At 46.3% G+C, this 22,111-nt stretch overlaps 2 protein-coding genes and 1 long non-coding RNA gene across 6 annotated transcripts in view; 1 reads left to right on the top strand and 2 right to left on the bottom strand.

Moving 5' to 3' along the window:
- Positions 1–384: 384 nt before the first annotated feature.
- On the top strand, positions 385–10,950 carry LOC121698509 (ETS translocation variant 5-like). Of its 4 annotated transcripts, none has more exons than XM_042080679.1 (13): positions 385–503; positions 1,953–2,128; positions 2,517–2,604; positions 2,791–2,838; positions 2,964–3,014; positions 4,949–5,072; positions 5,216–5,557; positions 6,341–6,633; positions 7,758–7,820; positions 7,948–8,016; positions 8,169–8,338; positions 8,576–8,677; positions 9,473–10,950. In XM_042080679.1, exons 2-13 carry the CDS (start codon positions 2,081–2,083, stop codon positions 9,716–9,718), a joined length of 1,644 nt encoding a protein of 547 aa, XP_041936613.1. In that variant the 5' UTR covers positions 385–503; positions 1,953–2,080; the 3' UTR covers positions 9,719–10,950. The 4 variants fall into 4 exon arrangements, with proteins under 4 accessions (XP_041936613.1, XP_041936610.1, XP_041936612.1 ...); XM_042080676.1 differs by having other exon boundaries at positions 8,576–8,683; XM_042080678.1 differs by lacking the exon at positions 385–503 and adding an exon at positions 1,010–1,033 and having other exon boundaries at positions 8,576–8,683.
- Positions 5,787–9,920, bottom strand: LOC121698518. Its single transcript, XR_006026777.1, has 3 exons — positions 9,834–9,920; positions 8,034–8,047; positions 5,787–5,799 (listed from the first exon to the last, which is right to left on the bottom strand). It is a non-coding gene; the product is annotated as an uncharacterized LOC121698518 (long non-coding RNA).
- A 4,042-nt stretch (positions 10,951–14,992) lies between the features above and the next one.
- Positions 14,993–22,111, bottom strand: part of LOC121698504 (interferon-induced helicase C domain-containing protein 1-like) — a 16,972-nt gene continuing 9,853 nt past the window's right edge. Inside the window, exons 10-15 of the mRNA XM_042080666.1 lie at positions 21,568–21,827; positions 20,870–21,019; positions 20,167–20,328; positions 16,805–16,998; positions 16,340–16,439; positions 14,993–15,882 (exon numbers count right to left, since the gene is read on the bottom strand). Coding sequence (XP_041936600.1) covers positions 15,694–15,882; positions 16,340–16,439; positions 16,805–16,998; positions 20,167–20,328; positions 20,870–21,019; positions 21,568–21,827 — 1,055 coding nt within the window. The 3' untranslated portion in view covers positions 14,993–15,693. The remainder of the gene's footprint in view (positions 15,883–16,339; positions 16,440–16,804; positions 16,999–20,166; positions 20,329–20,869; positions 21,020–21,567; positions 21,828–22,111) is intronic.

Raw genomic sequence — 22,111 nt, 5'->3', positions numbered from 1 at the left:
TATGGAATTGCCAGAGTAATACTTTTCAATGGTTACATAGATAAATGCATTCATTTCTAGTAAGCTGTACCAGTTGCAGGAGATGTGACAAAGTATGAAGCGGTCAAAACGCAAAAACAGCACATTTTTGTCAGTGGTCCTTTAACGAGCCAGTGAATGCTTGGTCTATAAACATCTGTTATTGAATGAAACCCAGTCATTCATAAAAATAGGACGGCATCGGATTCCGATTGGCTGCCTCGGGTCCCACGCATAGTTTAGACATCCTCTAACTCGCATTGGTCGTTAGTGTGAAAGGCGTTCAGAAGTGACCAATGAACAACCTCTGGAACATCCCGCAAGGCTCTAGGCTAAAGCAGGCGATTCCATTGAGAAATATTTCAGAGTATTAGGCACGTCGAGCGGAACGCAGCCTCGTCAAGTCTATTGGTTTCTTCGCATCTATTTGGAATACATTTATTGTGGTTTTTAACTAATCGAGGGATAGCGCTGTCAACTGAAGGGTGAGTAATTGCGCGAAACCATAGTAAGATGCATTAATTTAAAATTAGGCTTGGCGAAGTTTTATGTCTCTCTGCTAAGTTGGGCTCACTTTAGTGCATTAGGCACTAGTTTAGTTGGTTGGTGCGCTCAAGATTGCTGTGAAGCGAGCGAGCAAGCGAACGCCATTTTCTTTGTGGGAGCGAATACTTTGGCAACCATTTTATAATTGTTTGCACTCAGCGGAGGGTGCTTGTTTACTTTTTTGTAGCGGGGGAATAGTTGACCAGAACTGTTCCTTAACATGCAGAAATGTGGTTGCACTTTGAAGCTTTGGCCGGTCAGATTTGTGGAGTTGGATGAGGAGAGGGGGTGTCAGTGATTTTTATGAATGGGAGGTCGAGTTTTTTTTCCCTCTCCGTGTGCACACGGAGCGGCAGGAATCAAATTTCACTTCATTGAGAAAAACAAGGGGCCAGGGAGGGGGGAATAGTCCGCCGCTGGTGATGGGGGAAGGGTGGACTCCGTGAGCTCCGATTGCTCTACCTGAGATGTAATCTTTTTTTCTGCTTTGATGTTTGTTTCGGACGTTTCATTGTCGCTTGTCCAGGACTTATCTAATCTTTATCTTATTCCTCTTCAACATATTAAGGATATCACATCAACGGTTAGTTGGGCAATCATTCGTTTGTTTATTTTTATGGAGACTTATATACCCTAACTGCTTCTTTAATTTGGAAGGAGTTTGTGATTAGGGATTATAGATTATTCTTTTATCGCTTCCTCGCCTTATCGAGCTAGGTCACGCTTATTGGCTTCCGTTCATCGATGTGCTCATATTTCTTTTAAATCACCGATTTATTGATTTACGAGGCACATTAAGTTTGCAGCTTTATCGCGCACGTGCGAACTAGTGCACTTTAACACTTTGCGTAGATTTATTCAGTAGAAGTAAGCAGGGGAAATCCTGTCTTTGTAAGCAAATAAAAGGCCTTAAGACATTGCTGTAATTTCCACCCAACTGCTAAGGGGTGTTTTTCACTGCTTTGGTCATGTGATCATATTTACTTCATGAAGTAGTTCTCTGTGTCCCTGACTGCTAAGGCTGTGCTGTAGTGCGATGCAGAGAGAGAGAGAGAGAGAGAGAGCGTTTTTTTCCATGGGTCACAGATGGTAGGAAGTTCTTATGTAAGGTTTTCAGCTGGGATGATAGCCTAGTGCTGAAGTGTGTGTGTGTCCGTGCGCTCCTACTCTTTTATAGAATCACTGTGAGTGTGTGTGTGTGACCAGACAGTACCATAAAATCTTTTGTCACAGTAACTAAACCTACGCACACCTGATCAAAGCTGTGCTGCTGTGTGTGTGTGTGAAGCCTGGTGACAGGTGGGGCTCTGGCTTGCTGACAGCAGTGGGAAAAGGGAGCAATTCTCCTTCTTTCTCAGACTAACACTTTTCTTCCCCCCCCAACACAGACGCAAGCAGACAGCTGAGGAGCTTGACCCACACCGAGAGAAGGAGCGAAACCTCCCCCCACCCCCTCACCACCACCTCCTCCTCCTCCTCTTTGCACACGAGACGGAGAAGAGGACAGTTAGCCATCATGGATGGCTTCTACGACCAGCAGGTCCCTCTGATGACCTCACAGAACGTAAGTGTGTGTGTGTGTGAGTGTGAGTGATTTCAAATATACACAGGAGAGATGTTAAATTCCTCATGCTATAGGTAGGGGATTTTACACAGCAGACAATCTACAACCAACCTATTTACCGTCAAAACCAAAGTCACTAACAAGTCACAAATCACTAATAAAAACATCACCTACAGAACAGCCTTCAAGCGAGAGAGAAAACGTGAATAGTCAACAGTAACTATATATATATATATATATATATATATATGACATTGCATGACCGAAGCAAGTGTTTTTCTGGCCACATGTATGCACTGCTTAAGTAGTGCAAAGTGGCCACTCTGTGTCAAGATGACACTTTAGGTTGAGCTTCCGTTGATCAACGTGGATTTTTGTGGTTGCGCAGAACTCTCAAGTGCAGAACTCTGACATCCGTCCGCGTGGCGACCGGAAAAGGAAGTTTGCGGACTCTGAGCTTGACCAGGACACTGAAGGTAAACAAACTCATTACAGCCATCCACATCCACTGCCACAATTACACCTCTGTCCAGACCAGAGGACCTTTCTTCTGTTCCTGTGTGTGTGTGTGTGTGTGTGTGTGTGTGTGTGTGTGTGTGTGTGTGTGTTAGTGTTATGCTCTGAGACATGATGGTCATTGTGTGTGTTGTATATGCCTACAGATCTGTTTCAGGACCTGAGTCAGCTTCAAGAGATCTGGATTGCAGAAGGTGAGTTTATGCTAGCTACACTTGCTAATTATGTAAGGATGTTTAAGTGTGTTATAAAATAGGCATAGCCCTCCATTCACATTCTGATACCCCCCCCCCCCCCCCCCTCTCTCTTTGGCTTGTAGCTCAAGTTCCAGATGACGAACAGTTTGTCCCAGATTTCCAGTCGGACAACTGTGAGTACCTGCATGCTTCTGTGTGTGTGTGTGTGTGTAAGTGAGAGTTACTAATTCATGACTATCCTAATGAGGGGGGGGATAAAACCTCCCTGCAGAATTAATTTAGGAGACTTTTTTGTGAACAACAAAGAAGAAAACAAGAAACAATCATTAAAAGAATATTCTCCCAGCTGACTGAAGACCCAGACCCATAAGAGAGGGAAAGGTGTGTCTGTGTCTGTGTGTCTGTGTGTCTGTGTGTCTGTGTCTGTGTGTGTGTGTGTGTGTGTGTGTGTGCGCCAGCCTGCTGTGGGGAGAGTGCTGCAGTCCCTGCCCTTTTAAAGCCGTCGACATTCAAACTTGCTCAACCCAAATTAATTGGGCCGGTTATTAGATGTGTGTGTGTGTGTGTGTGTGTGTGTGGAATTGAGTCTGGGCTGGGCTGAGCTAGGACGGGCTGTCTGAACCAGGCTCGTCTCGCGCTGAGCCCATCTCGCCTCTGGGTGTCTGGGTTTTGTTCCTCTCTGAGCGGGTCCCGTGCGCTGCCAAGAAAAACATTTGAATGGAGCTCAAAGGGGCCTTTCACTCTTTATATTCCAGACATTTCAGAGCCCAGTGCCTGGGTGCCTGACTCTCAGATGTGCACTGAATAGCTGTGTGTGTGTGTGTGTGTGTGTGTGTGTGAGGGAAAGAAAGAGAGCGCAATGATGCTAGGCGTGTGTGTGAGAGAGCGCAATGAGGGTAGGCTTGTGTGTGTGAGCGAGAGAGAGAGAGCGCAATGAGGGTAGGCGTTGGTGTGTGTCTGTGTGTGTTTTTGCACACTCTGGAGAAAGGAGGATAAGACTGTGTGTGAGAGTGTAAGGAAAGGGAAAGTGAATGGTGGAGGGAAGTGTGTGTGTGTGTGTGTGTGGTTGAGGGAGGCCAGAGAGAGGCTTGGTCTGCCGCAGTGGAGCTGTAACTCACATTTAGGCCTTGGTACCATGACACTTTTATGGCCTGAGGATTCAGACTGCTGTGTGTGTGTGTGTGTGTGTGTGTGTCTACTGCACACACCAGCACTCTGCCAGCACAACAGTTGTAGGCTTGTGTTTGTGGACTTGCACAACAAAGCAATGCAGAAAAATGCAGAAGCCGTTAGCGTAGCGCAAATTTGTCTCTGCCTGTGCCTCTATTTGCACAGAAGCTGCGTGTGTGTATACTCGGTATCTTTGTTTGAACAGAAACGGTCTACGTGTGTGTGTGTGTGTGTGTGCGTGTGTGTGTGTGTGTGTGTGTGTGTGTGTGAGTGTCACCCGCAGGGGCAAGAAGTGTAAATCTGCCTATTCATGTCATGCTGTATGTGTGTGTGTCTTTGTTTGCACTAGCATTGTGTGTGTGTGTGTGTGTGTGCGCGTGTGTGTGTCTGAGCGCGAGAGAGTGAAGTGGCTCCATTGGCACTGGGAGTGTTCTGTTGGCACGTCGCCTGTTGCTCTCACAGACCCCTCATTCACTGGGAATTTTGCAGCTGGGTGAGAGGGGCAGTTACCATGGCAATTCCCCCCCCGCCCCCCGCCCCCTGCCCACTCTGACTGGCTAAGTCTGCGCCTCCTTGGCTGTTCTACAGCCACCAGGAAGTGCTTCACTGCACCACCCTCCCATCTTACAGCACACTCTTAGACAGGCACTGTCACACTCTAGTGTGTGTGTGTGTATAATCACTCATATTGTTTTATGATTCGATGTTATTTTATGTTCTGATGTCTAGACATATTGTATGCTTTGGCAGCTATCTTTATGAATGGTCATGCCAATAAAGCGTTTTTGAATTGAGTTTAGTTTACCATTTAGTTAAGAACTTATTTTGGGTGTCTAATGCATTTTCTTTCCATGTCAGTTGTCTTGCCATTATAGTGAGTTCCTGATGTGTGTTTTGTGTTTCCTGATGTGTGTTTTGTGGTTTGTGTTTTGGGTAGTGATCTTCCACGGGGTTCCCCAGACCAAGGTAAAGAGAGAGCAGAGTCCCTCCAGAGAGCTGTCCCCCTGCAGCCAAACCCGCAGGCTCTCCCCCTATGGAGAGAAGTGCCTTTACAACTACAGGTATGTACACACACACACACACACACACACACACACACACACACACACACACACACACACACACACACTTAGTAACTTCAGGTACCCAACCAAGCAGTGCTGTTTCCCCTGTCTGACTCGTCCACCTCTCTCCATCTCTCCAGTGCCTACGGCAGGAAGCCCAACACCTTCAACAAGCCTTTGACTCCTCCCTCAACTCCAGTCTCACCATGCGGCTCCTCCCACACACCAGTGCCACACCCACTCCAGAAACAAAGCCAGCCTTCACATCACATGCCCCACCCACTCCAGAAACAAGCCCCGCCCTCGTCTCACGTGCAGCCCCACAGACCTCTGATGGCACTCCAGGGACATGTCCAGCAGCAGCAGCACAGGACACACCCACTTCAGCAGAGGACACACCCACTCCATGGCCAAAGCCCACCCTTTGCTGTGCCCCACCCACCCATGAATCACCATGACGTTTCATACAGCGCAGAACACAGGTGAGCTAGCATGTTGTTACTTACAGCGCAAAACTCAGTGGAGCTAGCATGTAAAGTACAGTCAGCTAGCATGTGATTACGTGCGATGAGCTAGCAACTGGCTTCATACAGTGCAGAGCACAGGGGAGCTAGCATATGGCTACTTGCAGCACAATGCACAGGGGAGCTAGCATATGGCTACAAACAGCACAGGGAACAGGGGAGCTAGCATATGGCTACATACAGCAGAAAACATGTGCAAGCTAGCAACTAGCATATGATCACAGCACAGCCCACTGGAGAGCTAGCGTTATAGTACAGAGCACTAGTAAGCTGATATGGTTACGTACAGCACAGGTGAGCTAGCATATTGCTAAATACAACACAGAACTAGCACACGGCTACATGCGCTAGCTACTGTGTTGATAAGAGAATAGCACAAGACGTCACACTGACACTCTCAAGCATTTATAGATAGCTACCAAAGGATGAGGTTCAAAAGCTACTAACCTAGTTTCCTTCTCTGTCTCGTGAAGCTCCTCAGCTTAAAGCAGTTTAAGTAATCATTTGGCTGCGCTCCCAGTGATCTAAGCTGCCAGAGGCCAAACGAGGAAGTTGGGCCAAGTGTTATACACACAATGATGTACAGCTCAGATAGTTAGTGTCATGCAGGACGTGAACAGTCCCATGGTCATTGTCATGTATTTCATATGTCCAGCAAGTTAATGACTCCTTTTCTCCTCTCCTCTCCCTATGTCCATGTCTCCCCCCCCACACACACACATACACACCTCGTCCTTCCAGGTTCCAGAGGCAACTCTCAGAGCCGTGTCGGCCGTTGCCCCCCCAGGACCCCTTCCCGGCGCACTCTGTTGGGGCTGTCCCGTGCGACCCCCACGCGCGGCCACCCTACCAGCGTCAGATGTCGGAGCCGGTGGACCCCGCCGCCCCGCAGTCCTTCAAGCAGGAGCTGGTGGACCCGCGCTATGGCGAGCAGGGAGTGGCCCCTCCTGCCCACGGAACAGCCCACATGCGCCCGCCGCTGTTCCGCCAGGTGTCCATTAAGCAGGAGCCGCGCGACTTTGGCTTTGACACAGGTGAGTGTGGAGGAGGGCACGCACGCACGCACGCACGCACGCACGGCTTTGACACAGGCGAGTCTTAGACTGTGACACCCCGTCTTAGACACCCCTCACCACAGAACCACACACACATAGTTAGGCAGTAGACACAGGCTGAGGGTGTGTGTGTGCGTGATGTGGTCACGTCAGTAGCTGAGTCAGGCGAGTGAGTGCCTGGAAAAGGGAAGCCCAGAGAGATAAGCTCAGTAGCAGGGAAGAGGGGAAGGACTGAGGCTGTTAGCGTTAGCACCAGAGGACCAGAAACCCAGAGAAGCAGGGAAGAGGGGAAGGACTGAGGCTGTTAGCGTTAGCACCAGAGGACCAGAAACCCAGAGAAGCAGGGAAGGAAGGAGGCTGTTAGCATTAGCGAATACCTCCCCAAGAACCCTGCCCCAACGCGCGCACACACACACACACACACACACACATGCCTCTACTGCCCTTATTTTCACTCAATCTTGATGTCTTTCCACTCCTTCTAGCTCACACACATAATCACTCAATCTCATATACACACACACACACACACACACACACACACACACACACACACACACACACACACACACACACACACACTCACACTCGTTAAGAGTCAGGCGCATTTGCGAGCTGTAAGGAGTTAAGAGGCTTATCTGTTACATCACTGAGTGACCGCTCAATCGGGGGCAAGTGCAAAAGAGACAGTGGGCGTGAGGTGTGTGTGTGTGTGTGTGTGTGTGTGTGTGTGTGTTTTTAAATCAGTAATATAAAGTACTGAGGGTCGGTAGACCGTGTGTGTGTCTCTGGTACTTCTTAAGCCATTGTGACATCACCGGCTGACCACTGACCTTACCGTCTTCATCTGTTACTCACACACAACTCTAAATAATCCCACTCTGAGTCACGCACGCACACACTCACTCTCACTCTGTCGCTTACACACCACACACACACACGCGAACACACGCACACATGCAAAGTCCTAGACAGCTATTTGGAGTCTATGCCTTGTTTTCACCGATGCATTAGTGTCTATGACTAACCCATTACGTTTGTGTGTGTGTGTGTGTGTGTGTGTGTGTGTGTGTGTGTGTGTGTGTGTGTGTTTTTTCTTACAGAGGTGCCAAACTGCCAGTCATCATTTGTCAAGTCAGCAAACCTATACAGGAGCAACAGTGAAGGTGTGTGTTTCTAAACAACTATCATTTTTTTAAAGCATTAAAACATTTTTAAAAAGGGATGTTAATCACACACGTTTTCTATGTAAATCCCTTGCTGACCATAGCTGTCCTTACATTCCTTAAACAGGTTTTGTGTTCGATGGAGACTCTCACCTGTACTATGACGATACCTGTGTGGTCCCAGACAGAATCGATGGTAAGACACACACACACACACACACACACACCTCCAGGCACTCACCAGTGTGATCATAGTACAAATCATAGTGTTGATGCCCCCTCCTAACGCCTGAGTAGCAGCTATGCCCTGTGCTCTGTTTGACCTTGACCTCTGACCCCCTCCACTAGGTAAGATCAAGCAGGAAGGCGGTGTGTTCCGGGACGGCCCGCCCTACCAGCGTCGCGGTTCCCTCCAGCTTTGGCAGTTCCTGGTCACGCTGCTGGATGACCCCGCCAACGGCCACTTCATCATGTGGACCGGACGGGGCCTGGAGTTCAAGCTCATTGAGCCCGAGGAGGTCAGTCGCCCCACACACACACACACACACACACACACACACACACACACGTGTGTACCAACCTCAAACTCCTACAGACTTGGTAAAGCTGTTTGTTTAAGTTTGAGATTAAATTCTTGTCTTTTTTTACCTCCTTCTCTCTCCCTCTCTTTGTGTGTGTGTGTGTGTGTGTGTGTGTGTGTGTGTACGTGTGTGTGTGTGTGTGTGTGTGTGTGTGTGTGTGTGTGTGCGCTGTAGGTGGCTCGTCGGTGGGGTATCCAGAAGAATCGTCCCGCCATGAACTACGACAAGCTCTCACGCTCCCTGCGCTACTACTATGAGAAGGGCATCATGCAGAAGGTAAAGGCACGTTCCCCCTCCTCTTCTGCACACACACATATATATATATACACACACACACACACACACACACACTGCAGAAGGTAAAGGCACGTTCCCCCTCCTCTTCTGCACATACACACACTGCAGAAGGTAAAGGCACGTTCCCCCACCTCTTCTGCACACACACACACAGACAGACAGACACACACACACACACACACACACGCACGCACGCACGCACGCACGCACGTTCCCCCTCCTCTTCTGCACGCGCACACACACACACATATACATATATATATATATATATATATATATATATATATATATATATATATATATATATATATATATATATATATATATATACATATACACACGCACGCACACATACACACACAGACATATATATATATATATATATATATATATATATATATATATATATATATATATATATATATATATATATATATATATATACACACACACACACGTTAGATCAGAGAGCGCCTCTGTTGGTATCACTAAATATATTTCAGTATACGTATCCTCACATTCAACGGAATGCTTTAGTCTTACTTTTCTACTCATCTTATTGTTCAAAGAATAAAGCATTCCGTTGAATGTGAGGTTCTAACTAGAAAAGTAAGAATAAAGCATTCCGTTGAATGTGAGGTTCTAACTAGAAAAGTCCGAATAAAGCATTCCGTTGAATGTGAGGTTCTAACTAGAAAAGTAAGAATAAAGCATTCCGTTGAATGTGAGGTTCTAACTGGTTTCTTTCTCGTCCGTCTGCGTGTGTTTGTGCAGGTGGCCGGCGAGCGGTACGTCTATAAGTTTGTGTGCGACCCCGAGGCACTCTTCTCCATGGCCTTCCCCGACAACCAGCGTCCGAGCCTGAAGGCCGACGCCGAGAGCCTGCCTGTGCCCGAGGACGACACCGTGCCCCTGTCCCACTACGAGGAGCCTGGCAGCGGACACTATGGCAACGTGCCCGACACCAGGGACCAGTGCCTGCCCACCAGCCTGTCCTTCCCCGACGGCTATGCCTTCTAGAGAGGGGGGAGGGGAGAGGGAGACAAGCAATGAATGGACGACTGAATGAACACTCAAACTCAAAACAAAATGATGTTTATCGCTCAAAACCTCCCAAATTACCAACATGTGCAACACACACACACACACATTGCCAACGCTGCTGAGCGGTGTAGAGATCACTCCTATATATACACATGCGCGCACACATACACACACACACAGAGGCATCGCGAGACTGTAACCCTCAGACAAAGGCAGCTCGGAAGCGGCCCGATGAAATCAGGCCGACGTTCCCGCCCTGGACCAACGTTCCGTCTCTGTTTTGATTCCGATGTGTCCGAGTTCCAGCTCAATGGCCTGCCCATCCTTGGCACTCGCACACCACAGACCTATCTTATTCGTTTCCACTTTATTTTTCTAACGGTTTTAAGCTAAAGGGACCCCTCATAGTATTTTCCAGAGAGTTAAAACAAGAAAGTGTTTTGATTTTATATAGGTATATATAAATGTAATATTTTCAGCAATGCAGATGGTTATTTTGTGGACTGTTTCTTCTCTTTGTGTTTGATTCTGGCTGTTGGCGTGAACCACAGCTGGTCTCTATGACGACAAAAGTGTTTATGCTAAAACACGACGACAAACCGCCGCTTTCGACCAGTGACCACACAGCTGTTTATTCTCGCTGTAACGTTTCTCTGCTTCGTTTTTCTACATAGACTTGCAGTCATTTTTAATTTGGGGGAAGGGGACAGTTTGCTTGAGACAGAGGGTTTAAAAGACTTTTAAAAATCTATAAATATATATGAATATATTTTTGCAAAGTCTTCATTTTTGTCTGTAATTGTATACGCTGTTAAACAGATGCATATTCTGAAGTCTGTGTTCATGTGTAGCAGAGGCCAAGCTTTTTCCAAGTGAGGAGGGGCAGTAGTGGGTGGAGCTACACACCAGAGGGGTGTGGCTTTCACACAGGTTGATTCTCATTGGCTCAATGGCACTTAAGTGACACCAGTGACGAAAGGGCAGTGTGTGGTGGCAGATCCGCTCCATCTCGTCAAACCTGTTGACCTGGGGGCAGGGGTCAGTGTGGACTGTAGTCATGGGAACAGACAGGGTCCTGTCGTAGTTATGGTAACAGATTGGGCCCTGACTTCAGTCCAGTGGCCACAGAGATCTCCATCTACCCCACTTCTCAAGGCCTCTGCTGTTTTCTGAATCTGTACTGAGTACAATAAACTCCCTCTACACTTCTCCTGAGTCTGACTGCATACTGTTACATAAGCCTTAAAAATCAAAACAAATTATTTTACATTTCAAGATTTTTACATCACTGACATGCATACATACTGTATACATAAGCCTTAAAAATCAAAACCGTTGATTTGCTTTTAAAGATTTTTCTTCACCACACTGATGTTCAGTGAAATGGACACTCAGCATTAGCACATTAGCGTCCACAAGCTAGCAGTGATCATTTGGTTGCTTCCAGTTATTCAGTAAACTGTGAGTGTGTGTGAGAAGGTCAAGCTCTGTGTAAAGCCCTCTGCAGCCTAGCAAACAGCTGACTGAACAGGTTCTCTCAGCCTTTTCTGCTGTTGCGTAATAATGTTTGTATTCATAACATTTGAATGAAGACAACAGCAGGAATAGCCATGGTTGTTATTCCTCAAGATGATTTACTTCTCAAGAGATTTCAGAAATAGAGTTTATCCACTTCTTATTAGAGTTTATCCACCTCTCAAAAGAGTTTATTCACCATTGCAACTTTTAACATTAAAAAATCACACAGTATTATCCACATTCACAATATGTACACCCATCAACACTCTAGGAACCATTTAATACCACTGGTATTGTTATTAACATTGGACTCCTCCACCATCATCAAACATGTTCTGAATGCCTTTTTAAAAATCCGATAACGCATGGTGCAGTCCACCTAACCATGATCACAGAATTCATAGTTACCCACCTCTTATTTTACCACTACACCTCTGTTAGCTTTAAACAACTGACATGAGATCAAGAAACACATCAGACAGACATTGGTTTACAAGCTGGCCAAATGTAACAGTGCCCCTCATGAAAACATCCATGTTGGATTGTGCTTCAGGTGTGTGTTACAGCATGTAGTCATGCTGGTTAATCTGTAAAGCTGGCCAAAGGAGTTAATCCAGCACTAACCTCCTGGCCCACAATCCCCCACCATCCCCCACAGACGTCCACATCTCCCTTTCTGTTTCTTTCCTTCACTCTCCCTCCACCCTCCTGCCCCCCCCCCTCTCTCCTTCACCCCCCCCCTCTCTCTCTTTCACCCCCCCCCCACCTCTCTCTCTCTCTCTCTGTGAAGTCTTCTCAGAGGTAATCCCCACTCCATGACTCTGATCCTCAGCGTGTCCCCATGGTGTGTGTGTGTGCGTGTGTGTGTGTGTGTGTGTGTGTGAGAGTGGAGGAGTCTTCGGAGCTCTGAGTGTTATTGGAGCTGTCAGCTCTCCAGCTTCGGACGCCATCATGGAAAAACACTGACCTGAATTCCCTCACACTCTCACTGATAGGCTGAACCTGCTCTGACCTGGCTCTTACCTGCACATGGTGGTGGATATCGTGAGAGTGTGTGTATGTGTATGTGAGTGTGTGTGTGTGTGTGTGTGTGAGAGAGAGAGAGAGAGCGTGTGTCTGTGTGTGTGCGTGTAAGAGTGTGTGTGTTTGTGTGTGTGTGTGTGTGTGTGTTAGGAGTGTACAAGTGAAGGTATTGTGAGATAAGCAGCTCCCAACCTTCATGTAACGGCTGTTGTTGATGAAGTTGATAATGTGCGTAATGTTTATGCACACACACACACACACACACACACACACATGCTGATAAGGCTCCTGAGGGCAGTTCTGATATTTCAGTAGTACATTACTGATCCCCCTAAGGGCAGAGCCACTGGCCTACATCTACCACACATTATATATACCCCTGCTGATACACTCTATTTCACACACACACACACACACACAGACTTAAAGAGTTGTCACACAACTAATTAGTGACAGAGACAACAGAAATAGATTTAGCTCTGAAATAGGATAGGATGTAGAAACACTGAGGAAAGAGAGAGAGAGAGAGAGAATGTGTGGTGTGAAAGGGTAGGATGTACAAACACTGAGGAGAGAGAGAGAGAGACAGAAAGACAAGAAAAAGAAAAAAAAACAAGAAAAGGCGAACACTTGGAGTGTAGTCTGTGTTGATGTGGTGCTGGTCGCTAACAAAAGATACACAGGAGATAGACAGCCAGAAATAAAAGACTAGAAAAATAAAAGAACAGTAAGTAGATGTAGTTGTGGGGGGTAAGAGGGTTAAGGCTGCCAGTCTTATGACGTCATTTTCTATATTTTTGATATGTTGCTGAGCATATCATAAACAGCAAAGAAAAGTGATTGATAATGACTGACTGACTACTATTGTGTTACATGCTTCAAATGTAAAGCACTTTGAGCTGCATTCTGTGTATGAAAGGTGCTATACAAATAAAGCTTTATTATTATTATTATTATTATTATTAGAGCCCAAAAGAGCTCCTAGATAGGGCAGTAGACACCAACAGTGGTTAAGCTTAGCCTGAGAGTGTGCTGCTGGTCACTCTGGTCCACATAGCGCCCTCTACAGGACCCACAAGCCACTTCACGAGATGCAGCCTAAAATGGCAGCCTTCTTCAGAGGCCTAATTCTGCCTCACAGACTCATGGGCCGTCAGGGCTGAACGCTTTGTCCCCTGCATACTACTGTGTGTGTGTATGTGTGTGTGTGTGTGTGTACAAGTTCCTACTTCCCATATGGACAGCAGTTACACACACGGCTCTGAGGACGGCTGAAGTGGAGTTTCCATTACTCCATAAGCACGCCTACTCTTCACGGAGAGCGGACAGGCTTGCACACACATCTCAGTCAGACCATAAAGGGATTTCAGGGTCATCATGGACAAAGGACGCCACCTAGTGGCATAACCTCATAACATGACGAATGACACTTTTGACATTGTCTGAGCAGCCCTCTACATTACCGACCTAGCAACTTTCTGTGTTCGGGTAGGAACACTGCCCCCACCCCCCCTTTCCGAAATCGCATATTTAGTTTAGTTTGTTTATTATTGTGCTTCTCAACTGTAGGAGGACCCTGAGAGCAAATCTTGTTTAGTGCTCCTTTAAGTTTTGTGTTGGAAACGCAATGTTCACATCCCATAGGAGAAAAGCAGTGTCTGTGGGAAGTGTGTGTTCATGAATGAAGGAGAGTTCAATGAACTGTGATAGAAAGTGCTTTGAGTTATAACAATGTGGGCTAAATAAAACAACATTATTGACAAATTGACGATACTAAAATTCATAAAATCAGACCTCATTCTGCACCTCCTGTCTGCTCCTCCCCTCATTCTGCACCTCCTCTCTCTCTCTACTCCTCTCTCTGCTCCTCCCATCATTCTGCACCTCTTCTCTCTACTCCTCTCTCTCTCTGCACCTCCTCTCTCTGCCCCTCCTCTCATTATGCACCTCCTCTCTCTCTCTACTCCTCCTCTCTCTCTACTCCTCCTCTCTCTCTCTGCACCTCCTCTCTCTGCCCCTCCTCTCATTATGCACCTCCTCTCTCTCTCTACTCCTCCTCTCTCTACTCATCCCCTCATTCTGCACCTCCTCTCTGCTCCTCCCCTCATTCTGCACCTCCTCTCTCTCTCTGCACCTCCTCTCTCTACTCCTCCTCTCTCTGCCCCTCCCCTCATTCTGCACCTCCTCTCTCTCTCTGCCCCTCCCCTCATTCTGCACCTCCTCTCTCTCTCTACTCCTCCTCTCTCTGCTCCTCCCCTCATTCTGCACCTCCTCTCTCTCTGCTCCTCCCCTCATTCTGCCCCTCCTCTCATTCTGCACCTCCTCTCTGCTCCTCATTCTGCACCTCCTCTCTGCTCCTCCCCTCATTCTGCACCTCCTCCTCTCTGCCCCTCCCCTCATTCTGCACCTCCTCTCTCTCTCTACTCCTCCTCTCTCTCTCTGCACCTCCTCCCCTCTTTCTGCTTCTCCTCTCTGCTCCTCCCCTCATTCTGCACCTCCTCTCTCTCTCTGCTCCTCCCCTCATTCTGCACCTCCTCTCTCTCTCTCTACTCCCCTCATTCTGCACCTCCTCCTCTCTCTCTACTCCCCTCTTTGCTCCTCCTCTTTCAGAATGAAACATTTGTGTATAACTATGGTTTCTTTAGTTAAACCTTTGAGAATTCAAAATGCTAATTCCAATAATGCTAATATTACACAGCCAGCCTTACATTGCAGTTTTGCATGTCAAAAAATAGACATGTTTAACAAGTTTATTTGAAAAACATACATTAAGTTTTAATCATTTAGGTGAAGCGATGATGATTGACATGATGATGTCTTTAAGAAGCTTTCAAAAAGCTTCATGTGGAGTAACCCTACGGGGTACAGTTCATACAGTTCACACATTATTGGTTGGTTAAACAAACTAACTAGCACAATCTGTAAGTAGCCTTTACTGCAGATACTGTATTTGTAAAGTTGAACGAAAATGTTTTAATCTGCAATAAAGGCTACTTACAGATTGTGCTAGCAATCACAGGCACACACAGACACAGACACAGACACAGACACAGACACAGACACAGACACAGACACACACACACACACACACACACACACACACACACACACACAGGCACACACAGATACACAGACACTGCCCTCAACCAGGCACACATTTATTATTGCACTTGCACTTTCACACAAACTGGTGTATCAGATGTACCAAACACCATATTTAAAACAGAGATACATTCCTTCTTTACTTTGCTATAATAGAAATTGAGCTGCAGAGGCCACAGAAGAAGTGAAAAACTGAAACTGCGCTCTGAGATGAATGTGACCTCAGAGCTTTGCAAAGTGTATAAATATTGATTGCAAATATCATCTAAGATTGCTACACACACACACACACACACACACACAGGCACTCAGATGTCCTCTGTCTCATCACCCACGAACTCTGACGCATGGGCGCAGTAGTTGAACTCTGGGAACTGGACGGGCAGGTCTGTCCAGGACTCCAGCGTCTCCCGCCGGGCACCCTGCATCACCACGAAGCCGCGGATGCTCAGGCAGGGGCATTCCAGGAGCCTGTGGCACATCTCTGGACCCCAGAACTGACCGGGGGGGGGCAACAACACGCAAGAAGAGGAACAGGGAGGAGGGGAAAGAATGAGTGCTTTCCCAAGGTACTCTACATATATACCGTATGTGGACAACAGCTATGCACTTGTGTAGCAAGGATGATGGAGTACAGTTTGAAGTAATGTTTAGGGTTTCACCATGTAATGTAATGTCATGTAATGAATTCAATTCTAATTCTTTAATGTTGCAACTGTTACAGGCATTACAGAGGAATGAAGGAATAAAGGATCATAGTTTTACACAATAAGGAAAACAGAGAACAAAATGTGCCAAAAAATGAATGAATTCTAATCTAGCATAATATTGCATTCTAATCTAGCATAATATTGCATTCTAATCTAGCATAATATTGCATTTTGCATTCGATATCTTGCATAACCCAAATGACCCAGATAACGTGTTGTTGAAGCAGTTCCAGGCAGGACTCACCTCTCCACATTTCTTGCACGACATGTACTTCTCAGCCTCGCAGTGTGCTGTCATCTCTCCATCTCCATAAGATGAGTTGGCGTTGATGTTAAATTTGGACCTAAGATATACATTAAGTGCTCTTAGTTTACTGACCAGCAAACTTAATAACAATGGCGAATCGGCTTCTGCGCCTTAAGTTTGTAATGTTTTGCCTGGTGCGTGAACTCCAGCCCAGTTTTTTGTCCTTAGACTTATTGTAAAAACCTCGGCTCTCAATACAAATTTGTATTAGTATCAAGCCCTTAAGTGCGCCTCTGTTTTTTTCTACAGCAAACTTCCTAAGAAAGATACTATTTCAGACCACCTGTTGGATCTTAATGTTGGTGACCAATGGACAGGAAAAACGCAAATAGTTATTTTAACGTCACTATTCTGTTACAACAATACTTGTTTATTGGATAGCGATAAACCCTGGTCACTAACCGAAAGTCCTCGGTGAGGTTGACATGATGTGCGTCCTCGATGACCTCAATGTCCGTGCCCTCACACGCCACCACCTCGCAACCGCGGCAACGGAACTTGACAGCCGAGGGGGGCAATAGCCTCCTCACTCTCTCGTCACTCTTCCTCTGACGAAGCTTCTTCTCCATCAACGCCTCAAGCTGATCACCCATCACCTGAGAACAAAAGGGAGGTTTAGACCAAATCCCATTTCTCATTTTTTACCGCTGCTCCTACTCCTAAACCCTAGACCCTTTTAAACTGAGTTGCAAGAGATGACAAAATGGGACAACTGTATGCTGATGACACAGTTTTATACACACACGAAGAACCAGCTCATTTAGCAGCTTAGGAATTAACTCATGCAGGGTATGACTAAAAGGCTTGATCTTAGCTTAGAAATTAACTAATGCGATGTCAAAGTCAAAGTCAAAGTCAAAGTCAGCTTTATTGTCAATTTCTTCACATGTTCCAGACATACAAAGAGATCGAAATTACGTTTCTCACTATCCCACGGTGAAGACAAGACATATTTTACCAATTTAGGTCCACAGACAAACATAACATTCAAGTAAACAAAAAAGTAAGTAAATAAGTAAATAAAAAAGTAAGTAAATAAGTAAATAAGAGGGCACATATAATAATGAAAAAATAAGAGCAGCAAAATGTGGTTGAAATTGTGCATAGACAGTCAATAAAAATACTAGTGCAAATTCAGGCCAATAAAAGGCTTGGGTAGTTCTGTTTGACCTAAGTAAGAAGAAAGTGGCATAGTGGTGCAAGTTATGTAAGAGCAGCAGAAGTGTTGTGTTTTCAGGACAACAACACCAGTTGTAAAGTGTACAAGTGTGCAAGTGTGCAAGTGGAGTAGTGCAGGCGGCCATTTTGGGTCCAATGTCCAGGATGTTATGTAGCTGAGGGTGGAGGGGGGAGAGGAGGGAGAGAGTTCAGCATCCTTACGGCTTGGTGTATGAAGCTGTTGGTGAGTCTGGTAGTGCGGGAGCGCAGGCTTCTGTACCTCTTCCCAGAGGGCAGTAGATCAAACAGATTGTGAGCGGGGTGACTTGCATCACTCACAATTTTGGTCGCCTTGCGGGTGAGGTGGTTGGTGTAAATGTCCTTCAGGGAGGGGAGTGAAGCACCAATAATCCTTCCAGCTGTGTTCACTATGCGCTGCAGGGCTTTCCTGTTGTATTCAGTGCAGCTTCCGCCCCACACAGCGATACAGCTGGAGAGGATGCTCTCGATGGTGCCTCGGTAGAATGTGGTCATGATGGCTGGTGGAGCACTTGCTCGCCTGAGTTTCCGCAGGAAGTACAGGCGGCGCTGAGCTCTCTTCGCCAGTGATGCAGTGTTGGTGGTCCAGGAGAGGTCTTCACTGATGTGCACCCCCAGGAATTTGGTGCTGCTCGCTCTCTCCACCACAGCACCGTCGATGGTCAGTGGCAGGTGTTGGGTGTGACCTCTCCGGAAGTCAACAACAATCTCTTTGGTCTTGCTGACGTTCAGCAGGAGGTTGTTGTCCCTGCACCACGTGGTCAGATGGTAGACCTCCAACCTGTATTGAGTCTCGTCGCCCTTGGTGATGAGACCCACCAGAGTTGTGTCGTCAGCAAATTTCACTATGTGATTGTTGCTGTAGGTTGCAGTGCAGTCATGCGTCAGCAGGGTGAAGAGCAGCGGACTGAGCACGCAGCCTTGGGGGGCCCCTGTGCTCAGTGTGATGCTGCTTGAGGTATTGTTGCCAACACGTACTACTTGGGGCCTCTGACAGAGGAAGTCCAGTAGCCAGTTGCAGAGGTAGGTACTGAGTCCCAGTTTGTCAAGTTTGCAGATGAGTTGTTGTGGTATTATGGTGTTGAATGCAGAACTGAAGTCTATAAACAGCAATCTCACATATGAGTCTCTTTTTTCCAGGTGGGTGAGGGCTGGGTGGAGGGCAGAGCAGATTGCATCCTCTGTAGACCGCTTGGCTCGGTATGCAAACTGGAAGGGGTCCAGGGTGGGGGGGAGAATGGCTTTGATATGTGACATGACAAGCCGCTCAAAGCACTTCATGATGATGGGTGTCAGTGCCACAGGGCGGTAGTACATGTAGTGTACGACTAAAAGGCTTGATCTTAGCTTGAATATTACCAAGACAAAAAGGCTGCAAGGCTGTTTCATAGACATGTAGGTTATGATTGGGATGGCGTGCCATTCTCCCTATTGCAAGTTAGTTTACCATCAAAATGGCCGAAGCTATTAAGGTAAAAAAGCTAACATAGGATGCCTTTAAAACCACTATGCTGTGGAGTGCTATACCAGATGACATCAAGTGCTGTGGTTCTATTAGTAGCTTTAAATATAAACTCAAAAAATAAATCCACTCAACTGTGCAACCACTGACTTTACAGGCTTAACATTTAGTTTGTCGTCACTTTTATTTTACTTATTCTTGATTCTTTTTTCCTCACGGTGATGCCAGGGTGTGTCTATGTGTGTATTACCAAGTGTGTTATAACTTATATTACTGTACATGATTTGTCTGTCTGTCATTGCTTGATGAATGTTGTCTAATTGTGCCCTGCTGATGTAAATTAGCCAGAGGGTAACTGGCACATTGCATCAAATGGCAGTTTAATTTATGTTTAAAATGATGGTATGAAAAGTATTAGTAACGCACACCAACTGATGTTTAGCGAGGTGCTAACCACTGGCAATGAGTTCAAATGATAAAAAAGTGCCGCATACTCTGGCTCCATATGACAAGTCTTTATAAGGAAAATCTGATGAAGGCCTTATGGGCCGAAACGTAGTTGAGTAAAGACTTGGAGGCACTGTGCGGCACTTTTTTGAAATGGCAATGAATAATGATGCACGCTACTTTTACCCCTTGCATCGCAAGGAACCAATCACATTGGTGTATCTGATATAGGTGGGCCATGAGGCGAGCTAAACAGATGACGGCAGCAACGAATCAGTCAGTAAACATTGGTTGTAGTGTTATCCAATTGCGTCGAAGTCTGGAATCAGTCAGTAAACATTGGTTGTAGTGTTATCTAATTGCGTCGAAGTCTGGAATCAGTCAGTAAACATTGGTCGTAGTGTTATCCAATTGCGTCGAAGTCTGGAATCAGTCAGTACACATTTGTTGTAGTGTTATCCAATTGGGTGCAGTGACATTTTCAAATGCATGCTTGGTGCCGCCCCTTGAGTTGGGCCATTTTCATTATTCGTGGCCAGACCCTTAATCTTTCTAGATTACCAGGGTCTGGATTTTCCAGGCTAAATGACATGGTCCCTTACACATAACATGAATGACATGGGGGGTGGTGGTGGGTGGAGGTGGAGGCCTGAGTTACCTTGTCTTTATATGTTGCTTCATCCATCTGCTGGACGCCCTGGATGGCCCTTTGCATCAGGTTCTCTTTCCACTCGTTGAGTCGCTCGCGCTCCGCCACCCCTGAGCCCTCGACACCAATCACAATGTAGCTGCTGCCATCGGCCCGCCCACGCCCTCTCGCCTGAGCCAATCAAAGACAAGACATGAATAGAAATGGCTTTAGCAATTTTGAGTAAACCGAATCCTTCTAATCTCTCTGATCAGATAGATGGCTCACCAGAACGATCATTACTATATCACTAATGTAAGTGTGTATGTCTCTGAATCATAATTTTACTACTGCCGTAGTGTGTTGTGTGTGTGTGTGTGTGTGTGTGTTCATGCACGCTCATGTGTGTGTGTCTCACCTGAATCATTATAATTTCACTACTGCGTAAGTGTGTGTGTGTGTGTGTGTGTGTGTGTGTGTGTGTGTGTGTGTGTGTGTGTGTGTGTGTATGTGTGTGTGTATGTGTGTGTGTGTGTGTGTGTGTGTGTGTGTGTGCTCGTGTGTGTGTGTATGCTCATGTGTGTGTGTGTGTGTATGCTCATATGTGTGTGTGTGTGTGTGTGTGTGTGTGTGTGTGTGTGTGTGTGTGTGTATGCTCATGTGTGTGTGTATGTGTGTATGCTCATGTATGTGTGTGTGTGTGTGTGTGTGTGTGTGTGTATGTGTACCTCACCTGAATCATGGCAATCTCACTGGTGACCAGGCAGTATCTGATGACGATGTTGCACTTCTGGATGTCCAGGCCCTCCTCTGCCACTGTGGTGGCGATGAGCAGGTTGACCTCTCCACTGTTAAACTTCCTGATGGCGTCCCTCTGCTCACTCTGTCTGACCAGAAGAACAAACAAAGCTGTTAATGTGACCTTGACCTCTGCACTCAAATTAAAGGCATAAAAAGCCCCCCAAAAAATATATATAAAAAAAAGAACATGCAATAGGTTCCTGTTCATGTGACCTCTGCACTGGTGTGGTAGTGCTGAACATGCTATAGGTGTTTTATAGGTTTTTAATTTCTACTTGTATAGGGGCTTCACAAAGCCAAATGGAAGTTTATGGCACATGTATGCAGACTTAACGAAGCCAAATGGAAACATGTGGTCCATGTATGGAAGCTTAAAGGAGAATTCCGGCAATTTTTCACATAGGTCTGTATCTCGAGGTCACGAGTACTGTCGGTACGGAAAAAAAGAGAAAACTATCCGTTTTACCTAGCTCGAGTTGCTGAAGCCAACAGCTAGGGCTGCCAGGCAGCTAAAGTGCTATGGTCTGGGGGCATTTTCATTATGGTGCATGTATGGAGGCTTAACAAAGCCAAATGGAAGCTTATGACACATGTATGGAGGCTTAAAGAAGCGAAATGGGCATTACTCACGGCAGTCATTGGCTTGACGGCGCTCTGGTCTCCTGCACCAATCAGGTAACTGGACCGCACCTCCATGTCCGCAAACTTGCTGTTCTCCTGGATCCAGCTGTGCAGGGCCTGGGCGCTGAGGCGTGTCTCCGTGAAGATAATCCCGCGTACCTCCTCGTCCGGCCCTGAGAACTTCTTCAGGATGACAGTGCGCAGCTCAGACAGAACGTTGTTCTCATACTCCGGCTGTTTCGAGAAATCTTCCAACCTCCTCTGACTGTCTGTTTTTCAGTTAACAAGTAAAAATGTGATGCTATTTAAATGCGATTGCTATGTCAATTTCATAGTTATGTTAAAGTGATTATTGTGTCATGCTATGTGAATGTGACTGAGTGATATTATATTAATGCAGTACAGCATGTTATAAAAGAGTGTTGGAGGAATGTTTGTGATTATCTTGTGAATACATGACTTCTATGAATGCGATGGTTTTTAATTGTGCTTTGAATGTCGCAACCTGACAATTGGTCGGCCTGGGTTTGATTCCTGAACCAGCCTATGTTTT

Source organism: Alosa sapidissima, chromosome 23 (genome assembly GCF_018492685.1).
Source record: "Alosa sapidissima isolate fAloSap1 chromosome 23, fAloSap1.pri, whole genome shotgun sequence".
NCBI classification, from domain to species: domain Eukaryota; kingdom Metazoa; phylum Chordata; class Actinopteri; order Clupeiformes; family Clupeidae; genus Alosa; species Alosa sapidissima.
This window is presented reverse-complemented; position numbering and strand designations above follow the sequence as displayed.